This window comes from Camelus dromedarius, chromosome 13 (genome assembly GCF_036321535.1).
Source record: "Camelus dromedarius isolate mCamDro1 chromosome 13, mCamDro1.pat, whole genome shotgun sequence".
In the NCBI taxonomy this organism is placed as follows: Eukaryota; Metazoa; Chordata; class Mammalia; order Artiodactyla; family Camelidae; genus Camelus; species Camelus dromedarius.
Window position 1 is genome coordinate 67209776 of NC_087448.1, and position 18339 is coordinate 67228114.

At 43.6% G+C, this 18339-nt stretch overlaps 1 protein-coding gene across 1 annotated transcript in view; it reads left to right on the top strand.

Annotated features, from left to right (window-relative positions):
• The first annotated feature begins 3266 nt into the window (after window positions 1–3266).
• USP12 (ubiquitin specific peptidase 12) overlaps window positions 3267–18339 on the top strand; it is a 68445-nt gene continuing 53372 nt past the window's right edge. The window contains exon 1 of the mRNA XM_031465791.2: window positions 3267–3489. Within this exon, the coding sequence (XP_031321651.1) occupies window positions 3442–3489 (48 nt within the window). The 5' untranslated portion in view covers window positions 3267–3441. The remainder of the gene's footprint in view (window positions 3490–18339) is intronic.

The window sequence follows — 18339 nt, forward strand, 5'->3', positions numbered from 1 at the left end:
GAGGCTCATTAAGGTCAAGAGCAAGGAAGCATGGTGGATGCTAAGATGCAAAAAATGACAGTGGAATCATACATTAGAACCAAACTCCAAGCACATGGTTAAACTCGGGTAAACCATGTAGAAAAATCACCCTGAACATTTTGAGAAGTAGGTCGTGGGGAGAGGGCAGGATGAAGTGAGAAGCTGTCTCCATAGGAAAACCGAAAGGCACAATAAAGAAAATCACAGTTACGACTGGGGAAGTTAGACGTAGGTGCTTGAGACTTTCTGGAGTCCAAAAAGTACATTGTCTTTTCTTTCTCTGATGAATTGGCAGCCTGATGGCCCTTCTTGCCCATCTTGACTTTTAAAATGTTGATACTGAAAGTCCATTCAAAGCTCTCCAGTTTGTGCTGAGTGCCAGGCACTACTCTATAACCATGTCTCCATTTTTTTTTTCTAATTTTTTTTTAATTTTGAGGGGGAGGTGATATTTGTGTATTATCATTATTATTATTTTTTTGTTTAACAGAGGTACCGGGGATGGAACCCATGACCTTGTGCATGCTACGCACGCACACACTCTACCACTGAGCTCTCCCCTCCCCCCGCCCCCTGTGTCTCTATGTTTTATCCTCATTAATTCTGAGATGGGCATAATCATTACCCTTGTTTTCCAGATAAGGAAATGAGACAAAGAAACATCCAGCTGACTCTACTTTGTAGCTAAAACCTGCACGCAGGTCCCGAAGGAATCAGTGCCTCTGAACCTCATTCGACTAGAATCAAAATGAGGCACTTCCACGTGAGCTGGGTTAGCGGAGCGGGTACAAGTGAGACCTCTGGAGCCACATTAAACATCCTGGTTCCACTGCAGGCTAGTTGTACAACCTGGGGAAAGTGATCTCTGTGCCTCAGTTTCCTTTTGAAAATGGGCATGATCATCACACCTACTCCACTGAGTTGTTACGAGGATTTGAGAAAATGCTCGGTGAGAAGGTAAGTCCTTGGAAAGCACTCCCTGTCATTATGGATGTCTTACATGCCTCCCCGCCCCTCCCCGCCACTTCCTTCCCCGCCCCATCACAGGCAGCATTTCACTCATTTGTGTTAGTTAGTGCTAACACATCTCCCCAGATGCCTTCGGGGAGAAGAGAGGTGGCAGAAATACATGAAGTGACATGTGGTTAACTGGTGGCAGGAAGAGTAACAGAAAATATGAAGTGGCTTGCCAGGAACTGGGCAGTACAAGACTTGGGTAAAATTATTCAAATGAAACCATTCAAAATCATTGTGCTGACTGAATGGATTAAGCTTGGTCCTAATTTGTTTACTTGCTTGGTCCCTGAGTTTATTTGGGTACAATTTGTAGCTTGTACACTCAGGAAGGCCCAAAAGAAGTCAGTTGCACACAAACTCCTCTTTCCCTATGCACAATGAAGCTCTCTGTAAAGCTGATACAGCTGCAGGTAAAAACTGTGTTCTAAGCCCAGAACATCCCTCTCAAGCTCTGGGGGCAAAAGTGTGATGTTTCAGTCCAATCTTATCTTCAACTGCATTACATATGATAAAAAACACCCCAGCCAGTGCAGTACCTAGCCCATAGAGGACTCTGTGTTTGTGCCCTTCCTTAGGCTGGGGAGATGAGGCACTGAGGTTTGCTGTTAGGATCTATGATATCACCTGTGAATTTAGATAGCTATAAAATCAAGTAAACACAGCTCCATACTATTCTACCAGAAATCCATTTGGAAAAGCCCTTGTTCTCATATAAAATTAGATATAAAGCTGATGGCATCTGTTCCTGTGACAGTTTAGGATTCGTGGACGAGGGAATCTGGGTGGGCAGCAGAGATGGAGATGGGGCTCAAATTCTGGTACATAGACCTGTTTGCTGGAACAGAATAGCAAGAGAGGAAGACAGAACGATGATAGACTTTTATCCAAATAGGCAAGACAGACAGGATCCAGGGCCATGGCGACACTGGTCCAAGGCCCAGGCACAACCTGGAGGCCTAAGCAGGATGGAACATAGCAAGAAAGAACTCAGGTGGGTGATACTTCCAAGTCTAGGTGGGAAAACAGGAGGTGAGCAGTCCCAGGTACCCTATGTGTGGTTGTGAAAAACAGGCCCTAGCACTCCAGGGAGGCAGGTGCCTGGAGAACCAGACCAGCTACTATGGGACTTGGCTATATTCTGTTTGCAATTTTTTTCCCCCAAGCAAGCTGATACTGGAAATCACTATGGAAACAGCATTCATGTACCAGACATCTGTTTTTCACCTAAATTTTGTTGAATGTTTTTGAATGTTTTGAACTTATGAGGTAAAGCATATCTGATTTTAGAGATTTGTCTGAATTTCTGCGGCACTGAAATGGGGGAACCCAAAAAAGGACCCCAATCAGTACAGTTCCTCCAATGGTGAAATATCGCCAGCTTTCTAATACAATAATTTATAAAGTTATTCTACTAACTTGAACTTCTTTCTCAAATGGGAAGAAGTGAAGCCAAGCTGCCTGGGTTGAGGCCTTCCCTATTTTCCAATTCAACTTTCAGAACAAATATATTTAGAAATTATATTTATAACCATATTCTAAATGTATGGTCAAACAGCAGGAGGAAATGCATCATTTTTATTTAATTAATTTGTCTTTCGATAAATTACGGTGTTTTGACCCAGCTGATTCACCCATGTAAAAAGAAACAAACCACCTTAGATTTTAAGAGCTTGGGACGCTGGGTTACCGTAAAGCAGGTTTCCTCCCACCGCACCCAGAATTATCGTGATCACCACCAGTTTTCTGTCTGGGCAGTGGGGGCGAGCTGGCCCTTCGCCCTTGGTGGAGGCTGCGGGTCAGTCCCTTCCAGGATTAGCGCTGGTCGTGAGTCGCCCCCGGTGCCCCTCTAGCCCCTGCCCGGGCTCGCGGGCTCTAGGACCGCGAGGGACGCGGGCGGGAGGCGTGCCCACCCGAGCCCCGCCTCGGCCAGGCGCGGGGTGTGGCTGGCGCCGGAGTTCCCCGTCTCGCGCGCTCCGAGGCCGAGCAGGCTTGCGCGGGGGAGTGGGCGGGGCCGGTGCGCGGAGTGGGCGGGGCGCGCCGCCGGGCCACGCAGCTGCTAGGCAGGACGGGCATTAGGGCCTCAGCGGAGCCCGCTCCCCAGCGCGCTGGGCGGGGTGTGCGGCGGGCGGCTTCGCGGGCAGGCGCGGGCCCCGAGGCAGCGGCTGCGCCCTGCGACGGGGAGGAGCCGGGGGCGGGCGGCCGGCAGGCGGGGGCTGGGGCCCGCGGCGGGGAGAGCCGGAGCGCCGGCGGCGGCGACGGCAGCGGCGGCTTAGCAGGCTCAGTGCGTGGGTCCGCGGCGGCTCGGGGTCCGCCCGCGGGCTGCGGTGCGAGCGGGCGGCGCGGCTGCCCTCCTCCCCCGCCCGCCGCCGCCGCTGTGATTGGGTGGAAGATGGCGCTGGGCGGATGGAAATCCTAATGACAGTCTCCAAATTCGCCTCCATCTGTACCATGGTAGGTGCGACGGGAGGGCGGCGGGCGGGCGGCCGGGGCCCCGCCGGCAGCCCTCGTCCCCGCCCCTCGCCGCCCGCGGGGCCTGGCGCGGGTCCGGCCGCCGGGCGGGGGCGGCGCGCGGCCGGGCGGGGGCGGTTGGACGGTGGGGCGCGAGCGCGGGCGGAGAGACCCCGGGAGCGGGCGGCGCGAGGGTGGCGGCGGGGGTGGGTGCCGGTCGTCGGTGCCCCGGGCTCGGCCGCTCTGTCCCCCCGCGGCGTCGGGGCGCCCCGGGCTGTGGGCGCGCGAGCGGGGCGCGGGCCTGGTCGGGGATGGAGGTGGAAGGACGCGAGCAGCGCCCGCGTTTCCGTCCGCGGCGGCTGGGCCGGGTGGCAGGGTCCCCGGGCGTGGGGTCTGCGGCAGGAAGGCAGGGTCTCCTTCCCGGCCGGGAGGGGACGGAAATCAGGCTCGGGTTTCCTTCCCGCGCCTCTGGCGAGGCCAAGATCCCCCACCGGGGCCGAGGGACGGGGTGTGTGTGTGAAGGTGGAAACTTTAAATAAGTGCTGTTGAAAAATTTCCCCCTTTTCTACTCTTCCTGAGAGGAAGAGCTCTCTCGTTTCCACCGTGTGTCCAGGTGGCAGTCTTGTCTTTGCGAATCCACGTTAATCTCGAAAACAGCTTAAGCATTCCTGTCATTTGTTTACTTTAATGCGCCAGTTGCATCTGCGTGCGGTTTCAAGTATTCCTGGGCAGGAACTGACGGCGAGGGTTGCTGTATGTTTGTTATTGGGGCATTTAAATCGACTTTCAGGGGAAAGTGCTAATGCCTGTTGAAAAGTCCCGAGTTAAGCAGAACGTGTGTGCATTTAAATCTTGGTGTTTTGTGCTTGGCCAGAAGGACCTGTTTTCCAAACAATGGGGCGAATTCGTTTCATCAGCTCCTTAAGACTTCCATTTAGCGATCTTAATGATGAGCCGTCACAGAAAAAAGTTATTCTTCACAACGTGGCCTAGTGATTATGTTATTATAGACTTCTGAAATCTTTCCTTCAGTTTTCTGTCTTACTGGCCCTCTTTATTCATACAGGAAATCCCCCAAGCAATCTTCCATTTAAAGGTAGTACGTTTCATGTACCTTTCTTTAAGGTGTGAATCAGATCGGAAAGATGCTTTAAAAGCAGATTCTATAGGGCACTCTGGGGAACAGTATGAAAAATGGCTGAAATCAGAAGGGATTAAAGTCTACAGTATTAAATCATATTGAAGGATGAATCACTGAAGAATCCATTTTCTCAAATGGGTGTTTGTTTTTCTCTCAACTCACATTTTAAGAAAGCATTGATGTTAAAGGGACTGTATTAAGAGGATTTCCCAGGGTCGTGTAGATTAATTATTTTTAGCTATGCCAGTTATTATCTTACTTTATTTCAAAAGGAATGTGATAATTAAATCTTTGAAAGTGATAATCTTGCCAGATTGCTGAGCTACACATATTGTTTGGATCATAGTTCAGTTGTCAAAGTCTAGAGTTTCTGAGTGTTGTGTTATTATTTACTGACCTGTTCATCCGCTCAAGTGTATCAGGTATACATTTAGCGCCTACTAAGTACTAGAGATTAAGCTGAGTGCTGGGGATACAGCAGTGACCAAGACTGCTTCTACTTTCATGGTGTTTACATTCTAGTTAAGGGAGACAAACAGTATTTACGTAAACGTATTAATACGTGCTCTAACCAGGTTAAGAAAATGAGGCACAGAGAGATTTGCCAAGTCACGCACTGAGTAAGTGGGATTTTGATCTCAAGAATTTTAGACCTCTGAGGTCTTTCTAGGGCTGCTGTACAGGTGCATTAACTGTGTGTGGCCTGTGTGTATCATTGGTGGATACAGAAACATCAGGGCCTGGCCAAATGAGATTGCTCCAAACGTAGTGTTAAAATTGGGTGTGTCTGTGTTCCTATTTGAATAAATTCTGGTGTGCTCCCAGAATGGTGCTGCACATCTCAAAGTGATCTGCAGTCTTATTCTTTAAAGAAAACTTCATTCTATCTTCTGACAGTTACAAAACTGACAGTCAAGAAAAGCAAAGATGCTTACCTCTATGCCTTTGTGAATTTCTGGCACGTTCATAGCTGTTTCAAGCAGGTAGCCCTACTTGAATAATTCTATGCCTGCCCATCCCCCACATTTAATTTCACAGCATTTTTGTCATCTCAGTAGCACTTACCATGCTTCCTGTATTGTAAATTTTTCTCTTAATCTGTTCATTAGATTGTAAAGACCGTAAGGGGAAGGACTGTCATTTTATTTCTGCAGTTGGTGGAGTTGTGCAGACAGTAGAGGTTTCCCAGAGCCCTTCGTTTCTCCTGCCCATGTCCAGGGGGAGTGAGTCTGGTAAAACGTGGTTGAGGTTGGGGTTGTGTGGGGAGTGGTGGAGAGAACAGGGGCCGCACCAAAACAGAACGATTTCTCAGAGAATCAGCAGGTGGGAAAAGATTTATAACGAGTTTGAAATTTTATTCCGTAAATAAGAACGGCGACGTAATATTGTCATTTGTCAGCATAAAGTACCTGGGCAAATCAGCAGTACCTTAATTGGTCTGAGTAACTGTTAAAAGCAAATCTCTTCAGATATGCCTCATTCTAGATTACTGTTCCGCTGACGGGTGAACATTAGTGAAGTTTGTTTCTCTTAGGTTCGTGTTTTAGCCTGACCCAAATGAATGATTATGTTTAGGCTGCAGTGAATACATTTTCAAGGTACCTGTAGAAATGCCTCTTGTTATTGGTCCAAGAAATAATTTCAGTATCATGTGGTGCTTGTTTTGCTGCTAAAGTAGCTTCAGACTTGGCAAAGAGCAGCTGCCTAGTGTTTAATAGTGTGCTTAACAGTTGTGAAATAATGGGGAGAGTGGCTGAACACATATAGAGGGGTGACCTGTGTTTTGAAATTGAAGTGGGAGTTGTAGAGGAGCTTTTGGTGGCCCAGGACTAGAAAGTGACAGCACAGGTCAGGGTCAGGGCTGCCCGAGGAGCGCCGTGGTGGGGGCTCCGCACTCTTCAGGTTCCAGTGGTGGGAGTCCCCGCTGGGAGCGGGTATTGGGAGAGGGTTGGCTGAAGGAGAAGTTGTTCTGGTGAAGGTGGTAGGTCATGGGGGCCCTGCCTGGCTACTTTCCACCCCCCCGACACTAGGGGGTCATCTCCATCCCCTAGAACACAGTGAGGCCGAGGCCACAAATCAGCTGCTCAGTGGGTCTTTTACTTCAAAAAACCTTGCCTAGCGCGGCACCCTGGGCGTGGGAACCGTATGTAACAGTGAATAACTGGCTTATTGCAGGAAGGTCCCAGGTGAGACCAGCTGTTTGTCTTGTCTAATTGTTTGAGTCTCACTGAGACTTGAGTCACTGACCAGGAGTCAAATGTGTGTGTGGTCAGTGCAGTTTATCACTCCAGAAAGAGGGAAGGAGAGAAAACCGCAAAGCCTGTGCCTTGTTGGGGATGGGGCGGAGGGATTCATATAGTCAGAATATTAAATAGTAAAATTCCTTGTTCCTTTTTCAAGAAATAGGATGGATATAATTCTTTTATTAGTGAAATATTTAATTAATTTTTGTTAATGTTTTATTAGTAAAATAGTATTTCTGTGATAGGAACATTCAAGCTAAGTTGCCATTGGTTTACTAATTTTGCTGTTTCTAATGTTGATTTAAGAGGGATGAAAACTTCAAAAATAAGGAGTCTTCTGTCATATAAACGGTTGGTTTAATACTGATAAAGAATGTTTGAACATGTGTTTCAGGACCTTAGTGGAGAGAATGTTTAGAATAAGTATGATAAATGTTTCATATAAGCCTGCTGATCTTTTGAATTTGACTAAAATGCATATTGGACATTAAAAATTATACGTAGGAGTTTGGGATTAGCAGATACAAACTGCTATATATAAAGTAGATAAACAGCAAGGTCCTACTGCAGTGCACAGGGAACTGTATTCAATATCCTGTATTATACCATAATGGAAAAGAATATGAAAAAGAATATATATAGCCGAATCACTTTGCTGTACACCAGAAACTAACACAACACTGTAAATCAATTATACTTTAATAAAAATTTTTAAAAAAATTATACATGCTCATTATAGAAAATTTGGAAAATGCTCTATAAATAAGAGTTTGGAAACTCTTAAGGAAGCACAAAGAAAACAACTTTACTTCCCAGTGCTTATTTTGTCTTTTTAAAAAAATTTAATTGAGCTTGTACCCCAGATAAAATTTTACATTTTAGTTTTCGCCGTGTGTTATTGGCACTGACCACAAGTAAAGGTAAGACCATTGGGATTTGAAACTTTTAATATGCTTAGAAAGTATGGTTTTAAATACCATGTTCCATTATGTGCAACATGTGTGAAGATACTGGTCTCATTTTGTTATGTGTGACTTTGCTTATTACCTCCTGTGGTTTTCTGCTTCCACCTCTGGTTTTTATAATAAATCTCAAAGTAGGCTAATTATTTACTCTCCCACGATCCATGTGGCCTGTTTCAGCCAGACTTACAATAATGTACCTGCTTATCTTTGGTTCTGGGCTTCTGACCAAGCCCCCAGAGACTGAGTCCACTTCCATTTTGTCATAAGTTTCTTTCTTCCTGCCTTTAAAGTCACATTTATTGAAGCTTTCCTGAAAATCTACTGTCCCGAGAAAGATTATTTAAGCATCTGTTTACTTAGTATTAATTCCTTTCCAGAAACCTTCATTTTTTTAGATTTAAATAATCTAATTTTGTTTTGATTTCTCTTTCAGTTGTTCAATTCCAGAAACTTAAAAGAGCAATTGGACCAGAAGGAAACTTCTAGTCTGGGTTTTGACATTTAGATCTGTACATATGGGGAAGTCTCTAAAGCCTTCCAAGCTTTGTAAAATGAAGGGTTTGGACTAGACACTGGCAAATGCTCTGTGTTTCCTTCTACATGTAAAACTCAGTGTTCTCTGATCCGTTGAGAGTTTATAAATGATTATTGATAGCGTTTTGGGAACTCTAATCATGTTTAATTCATCAGTCAATTAATTATTTTCTTTTTTCCATTTTGACCCCCTTCACCCATCTCTCCCCTCTCCCCTTCCACCTCTGGCAACCATCAGTCTGTTCTCTATGAGCTTGTGGGGGGGGTTGTTTTTTAAATTACACATATGAGTGAGATAATTTATTTGTCTTTCTCTGTCTGATATACTTCATTTAGCATAATACTTTCTAGGTCCATCCATGTTGTCACAAATGGCAAGATTTTAGTCTTTTCTATGGGTGAGTAATATTCCGTTGTATTCATACACCACAGCTTCTTTATCCTTTCATCCGTTGGTGGTCATTTTGGTTGTTTCCGTATCTCAGCTGTTGTAAATAATGCCGCAGTGAACATAGGGATGCATTTGTCTTTTTGAATTAGTGTTTTCATTTTCTTCAGTAAATATCCAGAAGTGGAATTGCTGGATTGTGTGGTAGTTTTAGTTTTAATTTTTTTGAGGAGCATCGATACTGTTTTCTGTAGTGGCTGCATCAATTTGCATTCCCAAAAGCAGTGCACAAGGGTTCCCTTTTCTCCACATCCTCAGCAACACTTGTTATTTCTCATCTTTTTGATGATAGCCATTCTGATGGGTGTGAGGTGATATGTCATTGTGGGTTTTTTTTTAACGGAGGTACTGGGGATTGAACCCATTGGGCCTTGTGCATGCTGAGCACACGCTGCCACTGAGCTCTGCCCTCCCCCGATGTGTCACTGTAGTGTTGATTTCAGTTTCCCCCATGACTAGTGATGTAGAGCGTCTCTTCATGTGCCTGTTGGCCGTCTGTGTGTCATCTTTCGAATCAGATCCTAAGCCATCTTTAAATTAGATTGTTTTTGCTGTTGAATTGTATGAATTCTTTTATCTATTTTGGATGCCAGTCCCTTATCAGATACGTGGTTTGCAGTGTTTTCTCCCACTCAGTAGGTTGGGCCTAACTGTGTTTTAGGGAATGTGAGGAGCATAGAGTCAGATACAGTTAAATGGCTTATACCTAGTTTCCCAGTTTTTTTAACTGTTATAGAATTTATGGAAGGTTGCAGCCCAAAGTAGATGTATTTCTTTTTTCGAAAGTATTTAGTGGAGGTTAGTGATACCATTTTATCCACTGACAGGCTCATGCACACAGCTATTTACCTATTTTTGACATTTTTTTCTTTTCCAATACCATTTAAAAAAAGATTTGAATTGGGGCACTTTTTTGAGATTCTATGTTTATTCCCCTCGGTGTGAGTGTGACCTTGCACAAGTTCCTTCTCTGTGCCGTGGCTTTTTTATCTGTGGATGAGAGCGAAGTAATACCCAGTTCACAGGGTTGTAGACTGGCACCTAATCCCTCTGTGGTGCTGGTGGCTATTATTATCACCTTTATAAAATGATTTATTTTCTCCCCTCAGTGTGTAAGGAGGACTTGTTGGCAGTACTAATTAATGCCAGCTCAGCAAGTACTGGGAACCAAAATTGAATTTTTTAAATAAAATGCAGTTATTTTAGTTCATTTTCATCACGAGAAACAGTTTATTAATGGTATAGGCCTCTGCGAAAGCATACATTTATTTTGAAGTTAAAAGGGTTAGATTATACTACAAACTAAGGACGTAGATTGGCTTTTCCCCTTGTTTTGAATAGTTTGTAGAAAGAGATTATATTTCTTTTGTCTGGGAATAAAAATGTTCTAATTTGTGACATTCTCAAAAATGTTTTAGATGTTTAGGTAAGTTGGGAATACTGCTTTCAGAAGAAAAATCTTACTTTTTATAGTAAAAAAAAAAAAGCACACCAACCTTTTGTCATGGTTAGAATGAGACGTAGGCTTCAGGCCGTGTTCCCTTTATATTTACTGGTGTTTCCTGGGGCCGTATCATTGCACTGATCCCCTCCTGCCTCTGTCCTTCTCATCACCTGCCGTGCAAATGCCCACCTCCCTTTTAGGTCGCTTGTCTGAAACCTCTCCTTGTTTCTTGGGCTGGAAGAGGATTATTTAAATATCTGTAAAGTACTTTGTTGGAAGAAAAAGGTAAATGCTGGATATTACGAGGAGTTATGGGCTACAGAATTAAAAACTCAGAGACCCAGTGTTGTTGAAAATACCTAAATATAAGACTCACTCAGTTAAAACCCTATGCACAGAATTTGTGTTAGAAGGAGATGAAAGAGACAGTTTACATACATCATTTGTTTTGGAAGAGAAACTGTTCAGCCTTTGCTTTCACGAAAGTACTCAGTCGAGAAGGGTTTTGGGAGAGCGTGAAGTCCGTGACAGTTGGTACAGAACGTGCTGGCGTGGGGTGCCCTAGACCGTCCTCATCCTCTGTGCTCACTGGCTTATTCTTTTCAGCTGCTTCTCCAAAAGAAAGATTATTAGCTTTTTCTAAGAATTTTGGGGTGTCTACAGAGCGATGTATAAGCTTGCGTAGAATCTCCATCTGTAGTAATCCACACGTCTAAAACTGTGCCAAAGAAAATTTTTTCCAAGTTAAAACAAGAAGTGGATGTTTTTTCAGTGATAACTGACAGATGTTCTTATTGAAATGCTTCTTAGGTGCGGGAGCCAACCATGTGTTTCTGACTTGTGAACAGTGGTTTAATCATGGTGTCTTTTAATGGAGTTAGAGCACTGTTGCTTTTGATTTTATTTCAGTGCTTTTTACTTTAGTGACCTAAGTAAGCTTTCTGCCTGGCAGTGAATAAGTGTGTGAGTGCTTTTTATGGGAGGAGGGGTGACTTTATCATTTTTAAGTTAATAGCGATGTGTTCTGTTTTTTGTTTTCGTAAAGAGTGCCTTTTCTTCATAAGTATTTCCGGAAGTACTCATGGAGATGTCGTGTCAGGTTGGATGTGGGTATTGAGGGTGCAAAGATGGGAGCATGAGAAGCTCTGGTCTTGCAGAGCTTCCCATTCAGTGTTTCCCTGGTGGGTTACAGTTGTGTAGAGAAAGAAGTCCTCTTGGGCCCTGGGCAGCTGGGAGGTGTCTGGATTGACCAGAGATCCCTACCAGCGGCACCCACGGAAGAACAGCCCTACCTGTGTCTCCTTGTGGGCTCCGCACTTAGACGTGTGTGTGCGCCATGGTGAGAGAAAGGTGGGGAAGGAGGAGAGACGTGTACAACACGTCACTGTGATGAGCGTGTGAAAGGGAAAGTGGTTATTTCTTCCTGGGAGAGAGAGGAGGGCTTCAGGAGAAAGCTTCGCAGAAGAGATCTGAAGTTTGTGAAATGAAGTCTGTTGTGTGGACAGAAGAGAGGGGATTCCAGAGGTGAGCAGAGGGGCCACCTCGTGGGATAATGCGCTCCTTTTAGGTTCTGGAGGTGGTTTGAGTGGAAGGGCTCTTGGGAGGAATGAGGCTGGAGAAGAGAAAGGGGCCAGAGAGTTCACCAATTACTGCCTCCCATTGAAGTACCATGAAAATATGCATTTAGCCTGCGGGAGTGTAAGTTCCAAGGAAAGTTTGGATAAAGAAACATTGGAATTGATGGAAGTATGTTGGTAAATTTTATATTACATTGATTGTTTAAAAAGTTGTATTAAAAAAAGGTGATGACAGTGATAAGATGGGGTGGGGTAGGAAGGATTGTTTCATGGGTAGTTAGAGCCTGTTAAATCTTGTCCTCCCCAAAACCCAATACTAGAAAGTTTGAAGTTTTATATGTATGTTAAAAATTAAGGATGAATACATACCCAAACAAGAAATGAATTTTCTTGCTTCCAAACCAATTGAAACTTAAGCTTTATCACTCAAACTCTGAGGGAAGGAAAATAGGAAAAATATGATTCAAAAGGAAAAAAGACAAATAGAAAACCAAAATAAAATGGAAGAAATAGGCTCAATTTCATTAATTACAATAAATCTAAATGGATTAAATTTATCTGTGGTATTGTGAAGGAACTATCAGATTAGATAAAAAACAAAATACTGCTCAACAACAAACCTGCCTAAAACAGAAAGACAGTCTATATAACAGTAACACCACACTGCTGTCACCCCTAAGAACTTAATATCTCCACAAGCTCTCTGTGAGTTTCAGAATCATTAGTCCTTTTCTTTTTTCGTTAGTCTCATACTCTTTCTCATGTCTGTCATCTTGAAAATCCTTCTAGAGCTAGGAAAGCTCAGGAAATGTTAGTCCCACTTTCACAGACTGGAGAAAGAAGCTTCAAGTCACCCCACGTCGACTAGGGATGGGGTCCACGTTTCTTGACTCCCAAGTCCACGATGATACCTACAAGCCAAGGTGTTGCAGCTTTGTTGGTTGAGACAGAATTGGCTTTCCTTCCTTTTTAAACAAGAATCTGGGAATTTCTGTCCCTAACGTCTAAGCTTTCTGTGTGTGTGTGGTTTTGAGTCCCATTTCACTTACTAGTTATTTGTGGTTGGATGGACGACTTTCCTGATTTCAGCTGTGAAATGGAGTGATAATTTCCCCATTGGATCAGATGAGAGGATGCATGTGAAGTGGGATGATTCGTGTGAAAGTCCTTTGTACTGTAAACGTAAATTAGAATCATCACATCACTATTGATAGGCCTTCCTGTCCTCATAAGGAGAGGATGGGGGCATGTTCTGGTGCCATGGCTGTGGGAGTGACAGCAGGGCTCACAAGTTACTGCTGACAAAGTTGAAGTCATTACAGAGTTTGAAAATGAGTATTTTAAAGATGCTAGTCTTGGGATGCTCGGGTAATTGATGAAGCAGTTGTAGATTACTCTTTTTTTTTTTTTTAAATCTTTTAAAATATTTTAGGAACTTATGGTTCAGAGAGTTTTTCTTTTTTCCTACCTGGGTATCTGTGGGCTTTGTTCTCTTATTGACATGCGATTCTTGGCCAAATTATTTGTGCAGTGAAGGAGCAGTTTACTTCTGATGTCAGCAAACTTACTGTAATTTCCTTCTGGTTAGCATTTTTTTTGTAAGGGCTAAGATTATAGTGACTAAATTGTGTTAATTTCTACAGTATCAGTCTCCCTGAGTTTTTCAGGGATCCCTGAGAAGAGAACTTTCATAATTCTTTCAAATTATGATCAGAGTAAGAGCGCTTGCAGGCACAAATAAAGTAAGCAGTGGAGTAAGTCCTGGGGCAAGGAGAGAAGAAAATAAAAGCCTTCTGTTCTTACGGAATGGAAAATATGTCTATAATGTGAGATCCTATAGGCAAAAACATTTATTCTGCTTTGGACTTCAGTCTAAGGAACAATCCACTGTAATGCTGAAGAAGTTAGCGTTTTTCCTAGAATATTGTTCCGCAGTTTTTTGTTTTTCCCCTGATGTTGGGAAGATTCCCTGGTGTTTAGTCTGCGTCGTGCAGGTGTTCATATGCAGAATAATTACGGTGGTACCTTGTGGGTAGTGATTGGTACTTTAAAGTTTGCATGAGGTAGATGTGTCTTGAAATAATAGAGGAAGGGTGTTCTTGTTTCTGTAAAACAGAATGTAATGTTTAGAAGGTTTCAGACTTTGGCCTTGAACGGTGACGCTTTGGTTTTCTTCTAGGAACCAGTGAGGAATGGAAATAAAGTGCCTTTGCCGTTTGATTATTTGATGGACTTAAGGTTGTGACGCTGGTGATTTCCTCGGACTGATGGCCTCAGGGTTATTATTTAAAGGTGAACAAGAATTGGAACAAATTTAAAATGTCAGAGGCTCAAAACTGGATACAGTTGTGCTTTGACTCTGCTAGGCAAATTTTTTATTTTTGTTGTCATTATTTGCATATGTTTCTTTTAAAAGACAGTTCATTTAAAAAAAAAAAGCTAGTTTCTCTAGCTTACTAGTTTCATTTGTTTTGATTGCATATTTTAAATTTCAGACGGTTTACGTCTCCCTCACAGGGAGACGTCTGGACTGATGGTCAGCTCAGGAGGAGAGAGCTGGCAGGAAGCGCCTCCCAACTTCTGATGGTTTTCCCTGTGAAAGCCAGGCCTCCGCCTGATGACCACACTTGGCTATCTGCATCGTTGTCTTCTTGTTTGAAGACATTTATAGATGGTCCTTTTCAACCGAAAATAAACAAGTGAGCTCTGTCACCTCCTCTGTGTCTCTGCTTGTGGTTGGTTTGATTATTTTTGTCCTTTCCGGGCGGCGTGGCCACCCTGGCTGGTGCTGCCCCTCCAGGCGTCCCGGCCCCGCCTTTCTCGTGTCCTCGCCCCCTCCCCCCATTGCAGCGTTCCACCCCAGATGTCACCATCTCTCCTTTCCACCGCTAGAACCGGGCTGTGGTTATTGTACCGCCTCAGCAAGTTCCGCACATGATGACCTGGGTCATCTCAGCAGACATGGGGGCGTGGGAGGTGACGCTGGTCATTTTCAGCTTCGAGGGGAGCGTGCATGGGGACCTGAGGCTGAGTGGCTCTTAGTGGTGCTGTTGCTGGGTACTTTGCACACTGATTGAGCAAACTTAGAGATGATAAATCTGGAATTGATTATTAACAAGAGGTAGGATGTTTGGGTCCATTTTTGGTTTCGTAAGCTAACGAGCCTTCTCAAAATGTTCCCTGGTGCTGTGGCAGGGAGAAGGCTGGGCTGAGTGGGCATGACCCAGTTGAGAAATGAAATTCAATGATAGAACATTTGTAAAACCTCCAGAATTATATTCCTGGTAGACATGGGGTGGTTGGTAAACATTATCTTATTTTCCTGCTGTCATTTTTGCCAACAACCTGTGTTGAATACTGATTCTGAGATGTCACGACGTGGTCACTGTTAGAAATGGGGTGATAGATATGCCTTTGTAGTTCAGTAATTAATGAATTTTTTGAACTATCAAAATGAGGAATTTAAAGTGAAGTAAATCACTCAGGTTTAACTGTGTTATTGTTAAGGAACGTTACGACCTCTGATTTTCTTGGCAGCAGTAGTTTCTTTTAATTCATTTTTTAAAAGTTTAACAAAATTTATTGTTTTAAAAAGTACAAAAGTTTGTGAATTAAAAAAATCCATCTCCTACAAAGAGAAGGAGGGGCGGCCCTTTCCAAGAGTTAATTGCTTGTAAGAGTGTGTGAATGTGTGTCGGGGGCTGGACATCACCTGAGCATATACAAACATACAGTAGTGTGTGTGTGTGTGTGTGTGTGTGTGTGTGTGTGTGTGTGAGAGAGAGATCACCCCCACCCCATCAAATCTGCAAATTGATTTGCAACTTGCTCTTTTCACTTAACAGACGTTTTTCTTTATCATTACGTTGCTTCATTCTAGGTCAAAACTGCTCATTTTAATTCTCCATAATCTTCAGTGTCTATCATTTGGGAAAGATTTAGTTATGTAATACTGGCTGCACGTTTTCATTCTCTTTAACATCAGTTTTGTTAGTTTCCTCGGGTTGCCAAAGCCAAGTACCCAAAACTTGTGTTGTTTAAAATAACAGAAGTTTGCTGGAGGCCGGAGCCCAGAATCAAGGCTCAGGCAGAGCCGGCTCCTTTGGAGGCTGTGGGGAGGGCGCTCTCTCTCAAGCCCCACACTCTGAGGGACGGGGGCTTAGGGCTTCAGACGTCTTTACTAGGGGACACGCTTGATCTCAGTACAGCAATGGGGCTGTCAGGTCCGTTTTTACAGTCAGTGTCAAGGAATGTTCATTAAGGAGGCTTGTTCACTAGGCACCAGAGCTGCACTTTAGTGTCAGTCTGTGTCCTCAAAGGACTTGCAGTCTAGTTGGGAAAACCAGACTCACACGTAACAGTAGCAGTAGCAGTAACAGTGTAAATGACGATGCACACTTGTTGTGCTGAGTGTTCTGATGCTTGAATGGAAGACAGGCGGGCATTCGGAATGAAGCCTGGGCCACTGGAGAAGGTCTTTGAGAGTGGTGCAGAGGGGAGTGGGGTGGGATTTGAAAGATAATTTGAGGGAAGGTGAGGAAAGGGAAAGGCTTTAGAGAAGAGGCGAAAATATGAATGAAAATTGATGGTAAATACATTAGAGTTTAGTTATTAAAATTACTTAAGTAGTTCAGTGTTTCAGTAACTTTATCACATTTGTTAAATGGATTGGATTTGTATTAGTTTAGGCAAAAATCTCCTGTAAAAGTTGTCTGGTAGTTTTTTTAAAGAAAAAAAACTCGTATGTTTTTAATAATCACATCTGTAGCCTACAGAGCCCACTTTGCTAGAGTGAGTTAGTGAGGAGAAGGCCTGCCTTTGGCCGTGGGGCCGGGCAGGGGCCGAGATCGGGGGACAGCACTGGCTGCTTTCCTTCCCGGTGTGATGGCAGAGGAGGAGCCTCAATCTGAGACCCATTTCAAGCATACACTTTTTTTGCTTTTTAGCTCATTACTTGTAAGATTATCAAGAGAAAAGGGGTCAGAGGAAGTGGTTTCATAGAAAATTAATTGAAAAAAACACAACCCGCTTACAGTGAATCAGTCATTAGTAAAAATAACTTACACAGAATGTACTTTTGTGGCAGTACGTCCATGAAGAAACCTCCCCAGTGTCATTGTTTACATTTCAAACCACTTTATTACTTCATTTTTTTTCTGAACAGTGATGGGAAAATCTATGAAATGGGCCAACAGGAGTAGTATTGTTTCACAGATAAGGAGATGGGCAGTAGGCTACCTCAGACCGCAGTCCTGCGGTCAGTGAATTGAGGCAGGATTCCGCCCGGGATCTCCGTTCTGTCTAGAGTTTTTGCCGCTGGACCACACTGCTCCCCGAGTAAGTGCAGAGTGTTCCCCCGTCCTCCACCCCCAATACGACCACAGTATCGTTTACTCTCTGCTCCCCCACCCCCATTTCTTAGTGCCCTCAATCCAGTCATGGTTGAAATCGCCTGATTGTCTCAAATGCTTTATGTGGTTGGTACGTGCACTGTACTTGGCTGTTGTAGCTGTTAAGTGTGAGTCTTTTTAAGAACAGCAGTTTATCTGTTGGGACAGGAGGTCGTCCCTTAGCTTCTCCCGTTTCCTGCATCTGCTGATTGCGTCCCTTAGTAGTGTTGAGCATCCTTCTCCATCCTGTGTATTTTCTGTAAACTGGTCTATCTGGAGGCTTGATCCCGACTCCTTATTTGGCTTGGTTTTATGGGGGTGGGATTGGGGAGTAGGTGGGTGGTGTTGAAAAAAGGTGTCATAGGTGATGTGTCCTTCCTGTCACAGCACAGTAGGAGGCACGGGTGTCTCGTCTCCATGACTGGGAGGTTGATTTTGGTTCAAGAGTTGTCAGCACGATCCTTCTACTGTGTAGCTCTCGGCCACTCTTAATGGTTTTGGGGTTTTTTTTGTTTTTTTTTTTTAGCGACTGTTGATGACCATTGCCTGAATCCAGCATTTCATTAGAGGTTCAGAATAGAGTTTTAACTGCATTTGTAAGTTTTTTATTTTAAATAAATACTATAAAAACCATTCAGAGAGAATGTAGATGTGTTCTTCATGTCACATTTAAAGCTATAGAGATGTAAACTTTCTTACATATGCAGATTTTCTTCATAATTGCACTCCCGAAGTAATAAATTTAGTCTGGCTACCCTTTAAAGTAAAGTAGCTTTTTTCATATCTAAACATAATTTGGTGGTAGCACTAGCGAACAGGTACCTAGGATTCTAATGAAAATTCTTGCCTATGATTTATAGTTAATAAGGCTTGACTGTGCACTAGTGCTTATTAACAAAGTAGTTTTACTTTTATTTTCCATTTTTAATGAGTTCTGTTTCAAAGTCACATACTTCCTACTCTTGTTATTGAAGCAACTTCAGATTCTTAAGCAAATGATTCAGAAAGCTGGATGAACTAACCAGATACAGTCACTTTAATTTTCAAATTTTAAGGTTATTAGAGTGTATTTATTTCTATGTGTAGTGTTTAAAGTGAACCAAAAATCTGT